Source organism: Ambystoma mexicanum, chromosome 5q (genome assembly GCF_040938575.1).
Source record: "Ambystoma mexicanum isolate Mex_15411 chromosome 5q, UKY_AmexF1_1, whole genome shotgun sequence".
Taxonomy (NCBI): Eukaryota; Metazoa; Chordata; class Amphibia; order Caudata; family Ambystomatidae; genus Ambystoma; species Ambystoma mexicanum.
This window is the reverse complement of record NC_090933.1, coordinates 1,402,569,873-1,402,589,016: the sequence shown is the minus strand read 5'-3', so window position 1 is coordinate 1,402,589,016 and position 19,144 is coordinate 1,402,569,873. Positions and strand designations below refer to the sequence as shown.

General features: G+C 46.0%; 1 protein-coding gene across 1 annotated transcript in view; it reads left to right on the top strand.

Annotated features, from left to right (window-relative positions):
* The window catches only part of LOC138498458 (fibrocystin-L-like), a 374,239-nt gene that overhangs the window by 213,204 nt on the left and 141,891 nt on the right, over positions 1–19,144 (top strand). The window contains exon 12 of the mRNA XM_069622208.1: positions 11,120–11,470. Coding sequence (XP_069478309.1) covers positions 11,120–11,470 — 351 coding nt within the window. The remainder of the gene's footprint in view (positions 1–11,119; positions 11,471–19,144) is intronic.

Below are 19,144 nucleotides of genomic sequence, written 5' to 3'. Positions count from 1 at the left end.
TCCATGTCAGGATTCTCGCTCTAGGGGGTTGGTGCCTCCACTCCAAGATCAGGGGGGAGTGTTCCGATAGTATTCTGGCTTTATATTCTGAGCCTGTAATTTCTCCTACCAACTCCGAGGCAACAAACATATAATCCAATCTCGTATGCAGATTGTGTGGGGCCGCATAGTGTGAATAATGCCTATCTTCCGGTTGTAGCTGTCTCCAGACGTCCTTTAGTCCAAAATCTCTCAGCAGGGCCTGTAATACCTTTGCCGCTGGGGTGGGTCTATCTAGTTTACTATCTGACCTATCTATTTTGGGGTGTAGCGTACAATTGAAGTCCCCTCCTCATAAAATCGCGCCGCCCAGTAGGGGGCTTATTTTACCGTATAGGGTCCTAAAATAGGCCGCCGTATCTTGGTTAGGGGCATATGAGTTTATAATGCTCAGTTCTCTGTTTTCCAGCATCCCACGTACCACTATCATTCTGCCATCTGGGTCTGCTGTGGCCTGAAGCAGCTGAGACGGCACATGAGGTGCCACCCACGTGACCACCCCCCTTTCATAAGCAGAATATGTCGCTCCTGTGGTGGTCCCTCTCCACTTTTTCTTAACCACTTCTAGTTTCTTCTTAGTAAAATGAGTTTCCTGCAGTAATGCTATGTCCACTTTCAGCCTTCTCAAGTACATCATTACCTTATTCCTTTTCAGATAGCGGTTGAGGCCTCTCACATTCCAGGTTACTATTTTAAGGCTACCCATTGCCATGCGTGGTTTGCCGAGATTAGGAACCCTGCAGGGTGTCACCGATCTACTGGTAACCTAACTAGTCTATTCGTGGGGGTATGTGAGCTGGTTCCAATAGGCTCCTGCACCTTTCAAGAACTTCCCGTACTCAGTGGATCATATATATGAAGCCCTGGATGCCCTGCTCCAACAGTCTTTGTACTACCCTATATTCTAGTCCCAGTGTCTGATACTACAACACTCTAGGTGCCGCAGTCTCCATGTTACTTATCTGCGCCATCTTCTTTCTGGATACCCGATTCCGGGGGGCAGCACTGCGTGTCCAACCATCCTGTCGCGTCCTCAGGAGTATCGAAAAACAGTGCTCTGTTGTTGTGAAACACTTTCGGTTTCGCAGGGTAGATCAACATGTACTTGTAGCCTGCTTCTCGCAATTTCCTTTTTACTGCACCGAAGTTCATGCGCCGGCGTTAATTCTGGACAAGTTAAGCTCAAAATGAAGTGTGAGCAAAATGGCACTCCAGTAATTTAAAAAGAGAGGGAAAGACAAGGTTATACAAAATTAAGCAGCACCAACAAGTAAGTAAGCAGGACAGTCTAGAAAAGGCGCACTACAACTAGGATTCAAATTAATAGGCCTGGGCCAATGTTAATGGTTCAGAGTCTTTGCAGAGGATCACAAAGTTCAGAGTAGTTCGCGGTTAAGTCTTTGCCAAGAATTCGAAACGAAGTTGGTTGGAAGAAAAGCTATTTAAAAGAGTAGAGAAGGACAAGCCCTCGGGTTAGCGAAAGATTTCAAACACTTTCTCTGCGGTTGGACGGAACGAACGACCGGATTTGAACAGTACCTTAGATGAAGAAGACTGGTGTAGCTGCGGCGGTACTTCCTGGCAGTTCCTGCAGGCTCACGGTTCCTGAAGCGACTGTCGAAGACTCCTTGCAGATCTTCTCTGTCGTTGAAGTTTAGGAGATTCTGACCACAGCAGGACTTCACCGGGAGGTTCAGTTGTTGCAGTAGTTCTCTTCCTTCAGATTCTCTTCGGTTCTCTCAATAGAGTGGCGACTCTGCCTTCCAGTCCAAGAGACCTGCTTTTTATGCAGTTTTCCCTCATTCACACAGCCTGGTTGTGAATCACACAGCAGGGTGGGTGTCCTGGCCAGACAGTCACCTAGCCAATCAGATTATAGTGCAACTTGGGTCTCCAAGGAGACCCTGTGCAGGGGGCCTATAACCCCTCCCTCACATTCAGCCCACCCAGACACTCAGGCGCCTAAGGGGGGCTTAGGAGCAGAAGCCCGCCAAAGGACGGTGAACAAAGGAACCAAACCTGGTTTGGCACGCAGAATAAAACGAGAAAGACCTTTACAAAAAGAAATGGCGAATAAACCCAGCCGGAACCAAATAAAATTAAAAGGGGTCCAGTGGGTTAAGGTTCGAGGCTACCACCATAGTCTCTAACAGTACCGAGGCTATTTCCATAGCATGCAGTAAAATAAAAATGGTAGATACCACTGCCATCAGCCAAATCTTAAAGAAAAGGGAACGAAATAATGTTACATGAGAAACAGACAAAAAGGGATAACTATTAACCCTTTCCAGTACTCTATGGAAGATAGTTTGTACTGGGTCTGTAAATTTAAAAAGACTAGTAAAAGTCAATGGCAACTTTACATGCTCTGGGAGACAGTAGTCAGTCCCAGAAAATTGAGTTTAAAGGGTGAAGTCTAAAAGACAACCCTGTGTCACTGCACTAAAGGTGCTGTGTGACACACAGTAAAATGATGATGCCTATGGAGTAGGTGAGAACCCATGGTCCATGAACACATAGCCAAAAACACATGTAAGAGTGGGAAGAAAAGGCTCACACTCTTACCAGGTGAAATAAATAAATCCTAGAAATCCAGCAAAGCTGCTGAGGGACTCAGTAGTTAAGGGAAATTAGCCATTCTGGAGAATTCTCCCTAACAATTTCTTTTTAAGGTTTCTTTGGTAAATGTTCAAGAGCTCCAACTGCTGTGACCTGCTCTGGATGGAGAATGAAAGACAGTTTAGAATCCTAAACAAAATTCCAAACCACCTCACAGGTGCCACCCAGCCAATCAGCGCTGAGTGTCACCTTCTCCATCTTGCTCTGGGAACACAATCTTCTAAAGGGGAATGTTAAGGATACATGTTTTCAAAGTATACCAATTCCAAAATAACAGAAACAACAGACTCAATGAGCTACATCCCCCTTGCGCCTCACTCCTGCTTTCAGCACCCTGACCCTTTTCCTAGGCAGTAAATTGTAGGAAAACCTGACAACGACAGGGAGGTTTGGGAAAAGATGGGACTGATATTGGATTTCCTACCAGAGGATATGATATGATAGGTTATTTATAATGCGCTTAATACCCAGAGGTTTCTAAGCGCGGACCCGGGGATCAAACCCATGTTGCTCTGTGCCGTCTTGCAGCCAAGGCGAGCACGTTGCAGCTGAGCTATCCTCCCGAGACTGAGAACAAGAAGATCAAATCCCTTGCTGTGTTCCAGTAGGGCAAGGTGGCTTTGGACCAGACCATCACGGTGGCACTGGACATAGCATACTCTGGGTTCTACCAGATGGGCAATGGGGTGGCCCTTCAACGCCAATGTTGGCTGAAGGCCAAGAACTTCCAGGCAGACGACCAGTCAAAGGTGGTGAACATGCCTTTTGATGGTGGCAACTTGTTTTGGAAGTCTGGGGATGAGACGCTGCAAGCTATCAAGACTGATACAGAGACGGCACGCTCTCTAGGGACCCTGCAGCAGAGGATATTGTCCTTTTGTTCCTCAAGAGGGAAGGTCTCCAGGTCCTCCAACGGGTACTCCTACCCCTTATGGACAGCCCTCTCACTCCACCAACCAGGAATTCTACAGGGGCCGCTCCCAAGCCTACAGCACTGGAGGACAGCGTTGTCGCTGCCCACAGACCAAGACACAGATACCCAAGCAGGCCTGGACCGCCGTGGATCCAGGCCCCCACTTTCACACTCCAGTGGGAGGCCAGCTATCAAACTTTGTCGAACAGTGGAACCGCATCACCACAGAAAAATGGGTGCTGAACATTCTTCAACAAGGGCACACCTTGGATGTTTAACCCTCACATTCCTCCTGTAGTGCGTCAAAAACTTCACATGGCTCAACTACAGCCAGAGGTTCTGGCCATGTTAAGGAAGGGGGCAATAAAGCCCATCCCTCAGTGACTCCACGACTCCAGAGTGTGCTCCATATATTTTCTTGAACAAAAAAAGTCAGCATGGTGGCAGCAAATCCTAGACTTAAAAGAGGCCTCAACAAGTACATAAAGTCCCAGATATTCAGGATGGTCACGTTGCAGCACGCACTCGACCAGCTGAAGGAAGGGGGCTTCCTGGTGACTTTGGACCAAGAAGACGCCTACTTTCACGTCCCCTCTCACCTGAAACATCAGAGGTTCCTGCATTTTGTGGTCCAGGCACGGTAGTACCAGTTCAAGGCCCTTCCATTCGACCTGAAACCAGCGCCACTGGTTTTACCGAATTGTTTGGCTGGTGGCAACGCACCTACACCTCAAGGTCGTCGACGTCTACCCTTATCTGAATGCCTTCTGATGGAGCTCGGATTCTCCATCAATTATCCGAAGTTCTGCATGGAGCCATTGCAGAACACTCTGTTCCTGGGTGCCCGTCTCAACACGATAGCATGCCTGGCTACCCCCTTGGAAGAGATGATGAGGGCCATCCTGGGGCAGCTGCATCGTCTGCCAGCACAGTCCGCAATGTATGCTCCATCAAGTCGCTGTTGAGCATGATGTTCTCCTGCCTCCACCTCCTTCCCTTTTGCAGGCTCCATTTTACGCCTCTTTAGGAGTTTCTCGATGCAAGGTGGCTACAGGTCACCAGCGCTTAGACGGGCAAGATCGCCCGCACCCATGAGTTCCAACAGGCTCTACGATGGAGGAGGATGCACCCACATCTCATGCGAGGAGCTCCCTTTCAAACTGCACCATACGAGGCTGCTGTCACAACAGATGTCTCTCTGTAAGGGTGGGGGGCCTACAACGGACAGTTGCATGCCACTGGCTCCCGGAGAAGCGGACCTCCACTACAATATCTTGGATCTCTGGGCATTCTTCTGGGCCCTGAAATCGTTCGAGCCTCAGCTGTGGGGAAAGGTGGTGCAGATCTTTACAGACAACACAATTGCCATGTTCTACGTCCAGAAACATGGTGGGACCCTCTCCCTCACTCTCTCCCTGGAAGCCCTGTCCCTGTGGCACTGGGCTATTCTTCAGGACATGCTCCTTGTACCCTTTAATCTGTCAGGCACTAAGAACACTATAGCGGACTCGCTCAGCAAGGAGCTGCAATCGTGCCTCGAGTGGGAACTTCCTCAGGTGCTGTTATCCCCTCTCTTATGCAAGTTGGGTCCACCCCAGATTGACCTTGTTGTGACGACAGCAAACTCTAAGTGCCACAGATTCACCATCAGGTACCCTCAGCTGAGTTGCCTGGGGGATGCCTTCTCGTTCCCATGGGATGTGCTCCCCTTGTATGCCTTCCGGCCATTTCCGCTCCTTTTACATGTGATCAACACACTTGGACGTTGCTATTGCAGGGTGATCCTCATTGCTGGGGTGTGACCACAGCAGATCTGGTACCCGGACCTGCTCCTTCTGTCAGTGGCTCTGTCCATCCAGCTTCCTCCACTTCCCGATCTTCTCTCCAGAGAAAAAGGATCAATACTGCACCACGACCCAGCACTACTGAGCCTCACGGCCTGACTTCTGCAGCCCTAGAGTTTGGGCATTATTCGCTGCTGCTGGAGTGCAAGAAGATCCTGGCCAAAGCCAGAGCTTCCTCTACGCTGTCTTTTTATTGCCATAAATGGAAACACTTCACAGTGTGGTGCAGGACTCAGAAGATTAGCCTCTGCAAATCACAGCTCTGCAGCTCCTCCAGTACCTGTATTCCCTGGCCAAGGCTGGCTCTATCAGGGTGCATCTAGCTGCCATCTCCCAGTATACCCAGGGCGCCTGGTAAGCCCTCCCTGTGGACACACAGGTTTGTCAAGGAGTCCCTCAAAGGCCTCTTCAGAACTTTTCCACCAGTGAAGGCTCCTGCTCCGGCTTGGGAGCTCATCGTGGTTATGGCTAAGCTCATGGGGCCTCCATTTGATCGAATGCATCAGGCTCCTCTCAAGTTTCTCTTGTGGAAGACTGCTTTCCCAATGGCCATCACCTCAGCCAGGCGGGTACGGGAGATCCAGGCCCTCTCCTACAAGCAGCCATATTTGACCTTCCATGCTACAAGGGTGGTGCTGCGTACGCACCCCACCTTTATGCCTAAGGTTCCTTCAGAATTCAATCTCAACAAGTCTTTGGTTTTGCCAGTTTTCTTTCCGAACCCATCTATGCTTGCTGTGAGGGCGTTGCATTCACTGGACGTTGCCTGCAAGTTTTATGTGGCACGGACAAAGGATTTTAAGAAGACATCTCAATTGTTTGTCCATTTTGGAGCAGTGGGCCATGGAAAGGCTATCCATTTCCAGGTGGCTCTCCAGCTGTATCATGCACTGTCATCATCTGGCCAACAAACCTCTTCCAGGCCGGCCGAGAGCCCATTCCACCCCAGCCATTGCAGCAACGGCAGTGTTTCTCTCTGGTGTTCCCCTGCTCAACATCTGCAGGGCTGCTGCGTGGTGGGCCACCCGCACCTTCACGAGTTTGGTTGAGTTGAGTCTGTTCCAGGAGTAAGACATTGCTTGTGTTGAGCCTTACCACCACCCGTGGTTGTGTATATGTACTGTGTAATCATATTCATGAGCATGTAAATCCATGCCAGATCCCATGCTGGAGAAGGAACAAGTTATTTACCTGTAACTCCTGTTCTCCAGCACGAGTCTGGCATGGATTCACATGCAAACCTTCCCTCCTTCTCCTCTGTTGCTTGGTTGATACTGCCACTTTACATGCTCTACCAAACTGAAGATGGCCACCAGCGGTGGGGTTTAGGAGGACGACTGTCATTGGCTAGGGGCAGTATGACCCAAAGGACAGTGATTAGTTATGGAGGAGACGAGCAGTTTTCATTCTAAAGCAAAACTGCTTTCTTTCTACTGATATGATATGATAACTCATTTATAACACGCCTTTACACAAGTGTTTCTAGGCACGACAAGACAAGGGAGGGAAAACAGATGGAGGACAAGACAAACAATCTTACTAGGCCTTATGTCATTCAGATTGTGCAAGTGTGAGAATGACACGTGCAAGGAGAAAGGGAGGGGGGAGTGCAAGGGAGAGGGGAGTGGAAAATAGGGCAGCAATGCTCTGAGTACGTGCATCCAGGACAGCGCGGCTCTGGGTAGTGCAAAGAGAACAAAAGAGACTGTAGGGTTACAATTACAGCCCCCAAGTGTGTGGTAGGTCCAGAGGCAGTGCAAGGATGACTGTTCAAGAAAAAGACTGGTACCCAGTGAGACTCTAAACAACCAGTCAGTACAGCAGACAGGTAGGTCAGGTATGTCAGCAGGGGAGGGAAAGAGAGAAAGCAGAGGAGAAGAGGAAGGTTTTGAACTGCTTACAGAACTTCAGGTGGTACGGCTCGAGTTTGAGAGGGGCAGGGAGGCCATTCCAGAGGGAGGCACCTGCAGAGGAGAGAGATCTACCCCCCACACTAGAAAGTTGAAGGTAGCTGAGCGAAGGACTCGAGAAGGAAGGTATTTTGGAAGAGAGCATTGGATGTGTGCGGACCCCAGCCCCAGAAACCTTGTGGACAATGCAAATGGTCTTGATTCTTACAGCCACCGGGAGCCAGTGGAGAGATTTCGGGGCTGGAGAGATACAGTCCCTGGGCTTGAGGCAAAGGATAAGTCTTGCAGTCCTGTTCTGGATTAGTTGCAGAGGGCAGAGAGTAGAGGAAGGCAGAATGAGAAAGAGGCTGTTGCGTTAGTCCAGCCTAGAGAGAACCAGGGCTCTGGAGACAGTGTGTTTCTGGGGGAAAGTGTGAAAGGGAAGAGTCCCTTTGAGGAGGTGCAGCTGGTAGTGGGACTTCTCGGCAAAGTCGAAGATGACACTAAGGTTTTTTGCCTCGAAGGAAGATGGTCCAAGGCCAGAGTGAGAGAGGGATTGCAGTGGTCCCAATGAAAAGGGTCTCCGCTTTACTGGCATTAAGGCAAAGATCGTTGGAGGCGCACCAATCCTGAATCACGGATAGAAAGTCATGAATGAGTGAGAGAGGTGGGTGGGGGGAGCCTGAAGGAAAGCTAAGTGTCATCCACATAACACTGAAAGTTAGAGAAGAAGGTAGAGATCAGGTGGGCCAAAGGGGCTGAGAATTCCCAGCCTCACAACAGGGAATATTCATGAAGCATTTGAATCCATGCCAAACACATGCTGGAGAACAGGAGTTAAAGGTACGTAACTTGTTCCATACTTGGCAGTGGTGTTACCTGTGACAGTGGAATCTCAACTGTCTGTCTGTACCTGCATGTCCGATGTCTCACCAGGACATACAACTCATGATCCTAGGTTGCCTAGTCTACAGATTCATTGGCATTGGGGGTGGCGGGGTGCAGACGTGTTGCATTCTGCTAGCTGTAGTGCATGACATGTGGATGTCCTCTTGGGTTTCAAATGTCCTGGTCAGTTACTGCTTTCCAGACAATTGTGCCCCCCCTTTGCCTACTACCCGTGCTGCAATGCAGGTGTAAATGTCCATGTATTAACCCAACATCCAGGTCCTTTGTCCTCTGTAACTATCTGGCTGTGGTGTGGCCCTTGTGCAAGGGATCAGGGCACACCTCCTCCTCGCCACCTGCATCACTTGTAACCCCATCCTCCTCCTCCTTCTATCCCTGGCCTCCTGTCATCACTGCTGCTGGTCCAGCCCCAGAAGCTGGACATCAGCAAGGAGCACCTCCAGGTCCATGGTAGCAGCAATGAGTGGCAGCATTGTTGTGTTGGAAAGTTTTCTTGGGGAAGGTGTGGCCCTTAAGTACTGTTCCTGTGTGCATTGTGTGTAGCTGGGTGGATTGGGTGCACTTGCGGCCTTATTTCCCTCACCTGTGTCTATTTACTGGCTGGTATGAGGTGATGTTATCTCTGACTTGCTTTTTCCGGTATTACCGGAAAATCCATTGTCATGATATGCCGGTGATACTATTGTGCCTGTGTTGCCGTATTTACTTCTCTGGTATTACCGGTGCCGGTAATTGCAGATGAGGTGGTATTGGTGCCAGTAATTCTGGCAACTGTGTCCTGGTAACCACATACTTTGCAGGACCGATAAAAGTGCTGGTAAACCGTATTACCAGCACTTTTACCTGCAGAGTTGTAATGAGGACCTTAGTCTTTATCACCTGTGCTTATCTGTGCTTGTTAACCTTTTTCTCTCCACTGGACTCTTCTCTGCCTTCTTCAAAAATGTAACTGTTTTGCTCCTATATCTTTCACCCTCAGTGGGGCCTGGCGGCCGTTAAAGGCCATGTTTACCCCCCCCACCCTCCACACGGGGTGAAAGCCATTTGTACCCTGGGGTTTATCCGGGATGCAAATGTTGGTTTCTTTCCTCTGTAGATTGGCTGCGCAAGCAACGCCAATTTCCTGAGGAAAGGAAAAAATAAAACAAGATGCCAGCTGCCATAGGAAAAAGGGACCAAGTCCATTTCTATGGCGGTGGCTGTGAGCAGAATGAGTGCCGGTACCGGAGCATAAAGCTCAGGTCTAACAGGTAAGTGGGGAGGGAGGGCGGGCAGGGGTGGGGAAGGTGTTGGTTTTGTTAGGGCGGGTGGGGAGGCAACTGGGAGAGGCTCCCTGTTGGCTCGCCACATAAAAATGAAAGATGGTGCTCCCCAGAGAAGGGCATACGGTGGCTGGAACAGCGGGTGGGAAATTTATATTCTCTCCCATATTCTCTTCCATTGTTCCAGCCACCTGATTGGCTCAGCGCCCTCCCCCATGTGCAAATATTGAAGTACCCCTGTGCTGATCAAACGCCCCAGCAAACTATCTCCCAGTTTCTCTACTTCCCTATTATTCAAAAGTCCTTGAGCTGGTGGACTTTGACCAGATCACTTGAGGATAATGGTCTAAGGGACCTCCCTCCCCTCGTGAAACTCAAGCTCCATCCTGCTAATAACTGTCCAATAGTATTTTGCTGATATAAATAGTGGATTTTGAGGCGGAGGGAAGGCTTGAGTGAAGTCGCAAATGGGGTCCTGGTCATGCATTTTCCCAGTTGTGTATCTATAATTGAAGTCTGAATTACAACATGCTCTGTCCTGGGGATAACATCTCATGATTTTGGCTTAGGCGAACATCAGTCTAGGAGCCTCTAGAGGGAGTAATACTTATTTGTCCAGGCTAATCAAAATGCCTAGGAAAACTCCCTTCATGCGGAAATGCATGAGGAAGAGTTGAGACAATATAACCACTTCATTCAGAGACTGAGAAAAAAAGTGTTGAGTATTGCATTCCCAGTATGGGGGAAGATTTGATCTTGGATCCGGCTAGAACTAAAAGGCAGTTATATGAAGGAGATTGGATCAGAACAATTGCAGGAATGTGACTGTCAAAACGTCATGGTAGTCTCTCAGTGTTGGATGAACGGAGAGGGGTCCTGCCTAATTATCTGACCAGATTCCGTGTTGGTAGAGGAAAACAAACACTTTCAAGGGTTTTGGCTTAATGTCCTCCCAACTGGTGAAATGTTTGTAGATACAAGTTAAGGCCTATAGAGGATTTGTGTCCTGTGTGTCAAAATGAATTTTGTCAATCTCTGTTTCATAATATGATTGAGTGTCAAGGGTTAAGAGAAACTATGATCTCTGCATTTGGGCTATTTCTAAGTGCCCAGTGGTGGCTTCAGGCGAGGGACTTTTGGCACTGACTGTCCTGAGGGCATGAAACTTTCTTGTCATTAGAACTTGTAAAAGTATTGAAACTGTTGAATCTGTATAATGATTATCCGTGAGGACTGGTTGGAACGTATGCTATTTTGTATTGTTCTTCTTGCTGTGATAATGATTTTAAATGGTAATATTAATCTTCTGCCTTGAAGTTATATCAAAAGTCAATGCATTGCCTAAGACATATTAATAATGAAAAAACAAGATAAGAAAATGTTCTTAAGTGGGGCCCCTTCACACTCATGTATTCATATATGCACTGTGCCTAGAACTAACTTTCTCCACCTAAAAGATTCACTCAATTTCCTATTGTTGAAGGCAGCTCTCAAAAAGGAACTGCTCTTTAAAAGGTTCTAATGCGAATTCTGTCAATTACATTTCTTTCAGGACTTTCTATACTATGTGATGGTTCGCTGCACATTAGCAGAAATATTTGTTTACATTTGATGACATACCTCCTCACTATTTTTCCCTTTTAGGTCAATATCTCCCTTCACTGAGCTCATCAGTGGCTGGTGAAAACTTCTTTGACAGCGAATATAAAATGATGTACGTTTTGCTTCGGGGTAGCACTCCTGTTGAAATCCGAACAACCCCAAAACTTGTGATTGCATTCAACCTACCGCCTATGACAGTGGATGAATTCTTTGGCCCTAACCTGGTCAACAATCTTGCGGCTTTCCTGAAGATTCCTTCAAGCAAAATCCGCATCACAAAGATAATAAGAGAAAGCCGTCGAAGGAGAAGGAGGAGTACAGGGCAAATGTCCGTTTTAGTAGAAATTGCAGACCCACCTTCCAAGGATATAAATAACAGCACTAACACCACAGGTAAACTGAAGCTGTTTGCAAGTTGTCTGATCACAAGGCTATGCCACAGTAATCGATGTTATAAAAGGCAAATTATCAATTTCTGGTTTTTATAAATAATGCTGGATAAGTATCAATTTTACAAAATTTGAGTGCCTCCTTTGGTTTTTGCAAAAGATACATTTACCTCTGAGGTTTGCTTTTGGATAGTGTTGGGTGAAAGTGAATACTTAATGCATGTTTTTCTGCTTGCAGATGTTATTTTCCTAAGTATTAGGATGAATGTTTCAATAAATAACATTCCGGCAATTATAATCTGTGGAAGGCAATATTGCACGCTCTATCGGACATGCCATGACATTTTAAAACCTCAGCACCATGTATAATGATTTCTATGACGTGATTGATGCTTGTGAACCACAACTAAAGGGCAAAGGCAGAACTCTCAAAAACTGAATTGCTATGTCATAGCCTATGCCTATGCCCCAAGGTGCAAAAAGTAAAATTCTGCGTCATGCAGCTCAAACAAGTATTCTACTGTTCTCCACTGCCGCCACGTCCATCTTGCCCCATGACCCCCAACCAGCTTTTTCTTTGTCAGTATAAAATGTTGCCCCCTACTACAGTGATGCCTGCTCAGCAGCTTGGGCTGGTGCTCACACTAAAGTCTTACAATCATATACATTTATTAAACTATCCCTCCAAAGAAATGAAGCTCATCTTGACATAAAACACCACATCATCACCTACCTCCTAAAACAATTATTTCTTGACACCTCAAATCCAGAAGACTACAATTCTATTGGGGAGGAAGGGGCAACGCGTCTTGGAAGCAAGACAACACAGCACAACACAGGTTTGAATCTATTCTATTCTAATTTGTTTTTATATAGCGCTAACTAACCCGCAGGCCTCAGAGTGCTCAAACATACAGTACAACATAAAACAGAAAGGAAAGTGTGGCGGTAGGTGAAGTCGGAAAGCTATAGTCAGCGGATAGTCAATGTGAACAGCGGCTTACAGGCATCCTGATTCGTGCTTAGAAAGCACTCGCTGGTATTAAGCGCATTATAAAAGAACAATTATAATTGAAGCACTACCCCATCATTTACAAATGAGAATAGAAAATGGCACCACACAATCCTAGTCCAACTAGAAACTTAAAAAATCCTGGGTATATAACAATCAAGTAACACAGTACCAATTTCTCTTGTTCCAGTAAAGAGACACGTGGTAGACCTTGCCAACCCTTCCCCCTGCCAATGCTGTAACTATGTCATCCTTTGCCACCATGGGCCATGCTATTCTACTTTCCCTGCAACGCATGGCCTGGGACTTTCTCCTCTATTTAAATGGCTCATGGGCCAACAGTTCACCCACTTAAACAAAAAACTATAGAATAAAGGTTGCATTATTATATGCATTTAGTTTAAAAATATGAAATATAATTTGTAAGTGACAGGAGTTGAATACAGTATCTTTATGTATCAAAAGGCTAGAGGCAGTTGAAAAATGGATGAGAGGAAACCGTTTGAAACTCAATGAGTTCAAGACCAATCCTGACATTGACTATCACACCTCCGCTAAAAGGCCTCCATGCTATGCCAACTCCAAACATTCTTATGTTCTTTGGATTAATCCTCCTAATCACACAAACCTGAAGTCCTCTTGGATGTAAAAGCTCTTTGTTTTTTCTATAATAGTTCTGTACGATGCATGAAATCAAATTCTTCTATATTAAGCTCTCTGAAACTGTGTTGTCCTACTCCTCGTTTGTGAATCACTCCTGCTGGTGGGTACCCAGATCCCCTCCAGGCTGGACTATACTAGTGCGCTTTATCTGAACTAAACCGAAACAGCCAGAAAATGTTAGTGGTATAACACAAAATGTGGGCCCTTCCAAGCTCCCCGAAGAATCACATCATGACCATTTTATTTGGGAAGATCCCATTTTTACTTTAAGTGGACTTATTTATTACTATGTTCTCTAATAATGGGTTTTGATCCTGAACATATGGGATTGGTGTAGTTCTTGGTCCATAGCAGCCCTGCGACAATCCCTAGAAAGAACTAATAATAGAGACCCAGGCATTGTTGTGACGTCAGATACTGGCATTTTCAGGAACTTCAAAAGGCACATGATCCACTCATGAAAGTCTGGGGCTGAAGAGGGTAGATCTTCCACATATATCCCGCCCAGCCCCCATCTGACCGATCACCAGAAATGGTATGCAGAGGTTGGAGAAGTGGCTGTGGTGGAAGTGGAGGAGGTGCGGAAGAATGGCTGCCAGAGGTGCAGGAGGCCCAGCTGCATTATTGATCAGCAATTGGGCGGGTGCTGAAGGGGCCAGGGCAGCAAGGAGCACAGGCTGAGCTGGGTTGCAAACCCATAGATGCTGTAGGCCCAGGGAGAAACTCCCTGATAATCAGAGACTGGATCTTTTCAAAAGAAATTTCTTTGATTGTGGAGTAAGAGAGGGAGGTCAGACCCAGGATGCAGACGATGCTGAAAGCCATGAAGACCCCCTTAAGCCTGTGAGACCCGTGTCTGGATACACAAGTGGTGATGAGAAGGGTGAGTCGCTGGTGGAGGAAACATGCACATATGCACTGACCATTGTGCAGTGGAGGTAAACGGATGCAGAGTTGCAATGTTAGAGAGGGTGTAAAGGATATAAGTACCATTTTGCAGCCCTTTAGGTTGCCACCAGGCACTATTTTCTTCTCCACTCTGACATTTTTCACAGATACGCCTTTGGGTATGCCAGGAAGGTAAATACCACCTAACAACGCAGACAGGAAACCTCTGTATCACCTCCTTGAGCAGGCGTGGGCCTAGCAAACTTGAAGATCCTGCTCCAAAATTAGATCTATTTTTGGACCCGTTAAGGGGGTCCCCAGGCCACTGCTTGGTTTTAGCCACAAAACAGAATGCTCAGATCTGTGTCTGGATTTAGAAGTTAAAGTGGAGCCTCAGGAATTAGCCTGGTCTTAGCCTCTAGGTGAAGATCCTCAGGACTGCTCTTGGAATTAGCTACATTGGAGATAACCTTGACCCTCGGAATGGCCACTAGAGGACGACGAGACATGCTGGTCACTCATGAACTGGAAAACCTCTGCAAAGGAGTCCCTTGGCCTGGGTGCTCTCGAGAAAAAAAAATTGCTGACTTGCCACTGCTTTTTTTTGTTCAGGAACTTATTGAAATAGTTTGCAGGAGGGTCAGAGAAAGGTTCCTCCCAATGCAAAAGTCTCCTTTCTAAGGACAGAACAGAGACTCTACCACAGCACCAACAGTAGTCCCACCATTGTTCAGGTGACAGAGTTGTCATATACGAGACAGGACTCCTTTTTAGACTTGACTCAAGGGAGTTCTGACCTGTTAACCTACGTCACCAAGTTCAAACAATTGGCACAACAAACAGGCTGGCCAGAAGAGGCTTGTTTTACCCTTTTAAGGAGAGGTTTGTCAGAAGAGTTGAAAGATGAATTAGCGTGAGTGCCCAGAACTCCCTCATTCAAGGAGCTGATAAAACTGATAATCCAAATAGATTACAGAATGCAAGACGAAACGCAAAAGAACAGGCTATAGTTCCAGCAGACCGCTAGTTCCAACACCAACTACTGAATAATCCTCTGCAGGCAAACCTATGCAGATGGGGCGGCAAAAGGCCCGCTTTCAGAAGAAGAAAGGCAGCGTCGTAGAAACAAGGGTTTATGCATGTACTGTGGTTCTTCTAGACATCTTGTTTGTTTATGTTCCTTGGCTCCGCCGCGTAAGGTGGGAAATGCCAGCTCCCGCACATAGAAGGCACTCATGTCCGTGAGGAAATTGTTAGTCGGTGTCTTAATGGCTCTTTGGCTTCCTAAAAAGACAAAGCTGGGTCCTTTTTAGAATTAAGAGTCCCATTGTCCTTACCTGATGGTTTCAAAATCAAAACAACAGCAATGGTTGACTCCAGCGGTGCAGGAGTATTCATGGACAAGATGTGGGCACAACAAATGGGGATCCCTATTAAACAAAAAGGACAAGCCATGCCCGTCGAAGGAGGGGGCGGTGACTTACCACTGAGCTGTGGCCCGACTATTGAACAAACAGATCAGCTGATAATGTCAATAAACCAACATAAGGAGATCTCCTTTGAGCTGATAACAGCAACCCATTATCCGGTTATTTTGGCCATTCCATGGCTGGAGTTGCATAATCCTTTCATAAATTGGAAAGCAAGATCACTATTTCTGGGTTCAGAAAAATGTATGACTACCTTCATGGAAAAGAACGTTCCCAGATAAACATTCTCCTTGACTGTACCCACCACTACCACTTTCTTGGTTGTATCCAATTTAGTTCCAAAAAAGTACCATCAATATCAAGACTTTTTTTGGAGGAAGAAGAGAAGACTTTGCCTCCCATAGAACGGACGATTGTGCTATTGATTTGGTTCCGAACTCTACAGTGCCTTTCAGTAGAATGTTTATCCTGTCCCAGAACAAGAAGATTGCCTTATGTGCCTATTTGGATGAAAACCTCAAGAACAGATTAATTACAGAGTCCAAGTCTTCATGAGGTGCTTCTCTATTCTTAATACGAAAGAAAGATACAACAGAACTAATGCTGTGCATTGACTTTAGGGGATTGAACAAAGTAACCATACCAGATAAATAGCCCCTCCCACTCATCCCTGACATCCTGGAGGCTGTACAATCAGCTCAGATATTTACCCAACTTGATCTGAGAGGTGCCTACCACCTAGTAAGGATAAAGACAGGTGATGAGTGGAAGACCGCATTCAGAACCCCCTTTGGCCATTTTAAGCACCAGGTAATGCCTTTCGGCCTAGCAAATGCACCTGCTGTATATTAGCATTTTGTTCAGATCTCCTTTTACACAGCGTTGTGGTCTACCTGGACGATAGTCTCATATTCTCCAGGGCACCAAAGGAGCACGGCCAGGATGTGTGTCAGGTAATTTGTTTTTGATGCTACATCTGTTCCTTATTTGGGATACATAATTTTGGACCAAGGTGGTACCATTGACCCCAGAAAGGTGAAAGCCATCCTACAAATGGCCCCTCCCTGGAGTATGAAGGAGCTTCAAAGATTTCTTGGCATGACCCATTTTTATCATAAATTCATCAATAGCTTCTCCAGGGTGGTGCTTCCTTTGACAAATCTTTTGAAGAAAAATAACTCTTTCAAATGAGTACCCGAAACCCAGGCAGCTTTCGACATTCTCAAGTCTTCATTCACCACAGCCCCACTTCTACGTCAACCACAGTATGATCAACAATTTATTCTGGACTCAGACATTTGGATTTCGCAGTTGGAGCAGTTCTTAAACAACTACAGGACGGCAGGAGCATCCAGTGGCGTATTCCTCAAAAACACTTTCTCCTGCGGAAAGGAACTATTCTGTCTTAGAGAGATAACTGCTAGCCATGAGACTGGCCTGCTAAGAATGGAGACATTTACTTATTGTACTTATTGGTGTCCAGAAACCAGTAGAAATCCAAATAGATCACAAAATCCTACAGTTATTACAAAATTATAACTGTCAAAACAGCAGACAGGCCCGGTGGGCCCAATTGTTTTCACATTATCAGTTCTGCATTACCTACATACCTGAAACAAAGACTCTGATAGCTGATCTCTTAACTCACAATGGTCTTTCTCGAGACTAAGATCCTCCTCCCTTTGGTAAAATGTTCTTACCAAAGATGTTCTTTGGTAAGATGTTCTTACAGGCTACTTTTCTGTGTACTGTAGAGACTTGGTTACATCAACTGAAGAAAGAAACACAAGAAAACCCTCCTGAGGTTCTTTTAAAATCCAGACTAGAACATAGAGATGGATTATATTTTCATAAAGGATCAATTTACATACCTCCACAGGGTCTGCATGACTCCACCCTATATTTAGCCTGTGATTCAGTAGTGGGTGGTCATAGAGGAGTGAACAACACTTTGTAACTTTTCTCACATACTTTTTGGTGGCCAAACTCTCACATACCTTTTGGTGGCCAAAGATGCTACAGGATGTTCAAAGGTATATAACCAATTGTACTATCTGTGCTCAAGGACACACTACCATCATTGTAACCATCGATTCATTCACAAAACTAGCTCATTTTTCACCATTTTCTTTCACCCTTTCCTTTCACCCTTTCTTAGAATACCTACAACCTTGGAGATGAGTATGTTTTTCATCAGAGACGTTTTCAGGTTACATGGGTTACCTGATTCCATTACTTCAGACAGAGGGACTCAATATACCTCTCGGTTCTGGTCAGCAGTCTGCAAGCATTTGGGCATAAAGAAGGCTTTGCCATCTGGTTACCATCCTGAAACAAACAGACAAACTGAGCGGTTAAATCAAGCCCTTGAGCAATATCTTTGTTATTACACTAATCAAGCTCAGGATAATTGGTCATCTCTTTTACCTGTAGCAGAGTCATCCTATAACTATGCAAAACATTCTGCAACTAGAAACAGTCCGTTCTATTGCACTTATGGATACCATCCGCAATGGTTACAAGAACTTCCATCATGTATTTCTACTGTTCCCATGGCAGAAGAAATGATTCAGACCTTATGTCAAATACATCAACAGACCTCCGTAGCTTTACGGCACTCTCTAAGGAGTAACAAGATCTTTGCAGACAAAAAGAGAACAGAGGTTCCAGTATTTATTTATTATTTTTAGTTCTTGTATAGCGCTACACACCCATAGGCCTCAGAGCGCACACAAAAGGACAAACAAAGGGGTCAAGCATGAAGAAGCACAAAAAAGATGAGTCTAACCCAAAGAATTAAATAGAAGAGTCTTGATCGCTTTCTTGAAAACGGTCAATCAAGGAGATGACTTAATAAGGAGGGTTAAGGAATTCCATTCTAGGGGAGTCCTGACTTCGAAACAAGTACCTCCAAACTTCTCCAGGCGGTAACAAGGTTGGGTTAGGAGATATGAGTAGCTGGAGCGCAGTGTTCTCGAAGGCTTAACACAAGCGGTGCAACTGAGTGTAGACATTTAAAAACAAGGGACAGAGACTTGTATCTCACTCTCACCTTACCCGGCAGCCAGTGAAGTTTTCTCCTAAGATCTGAGACATGGTCAGCCTTAGCAAGACCAAAGACCTCCTCAACGGCACCGTTCTGTGTCATCTATAGACGCTTAAAATTAGCTTTAGAGGTGCCAATAAGTATGCTGTTACAATAATCCAGGCCGGAATTGATTAGCGTTGTGGCAAGAAGGGAGCGGTTCTTAATGTTAAGATAGGGACGCATCTGATGGAGGAGTTTGATAACAAGTCCACAAGAGGGACAAACGTTGGACACATGCTTTTTCATAGATAACTCAGAGTCAAGAGTAACACCCAAGGTTTTTACACTTTTGGAGACAGGAATAATATAGTCCATGATGATAAACAGAGAAGATTTCACATTAATTTTCTTAAGACGCGGCCCTGAGTCAATTATGATCAGCTCAGTTTTACTGTTATTTAGGGCCAAGGAATTGTAGGCCATGCAGTTCTGGATTTCCTGGTAGATATTGTTCACAGTATTGGTATCATTGTGATAGATACCAGTTAATTCGAAAAAAGGACCCGTGTGTCATCAGCAAAATTAGCATACTGGACACCCAGGCAGCCTAGAAGATCCAGAAGTGGTCTGAAATAAATGTTGAACAGAATTGGAGAC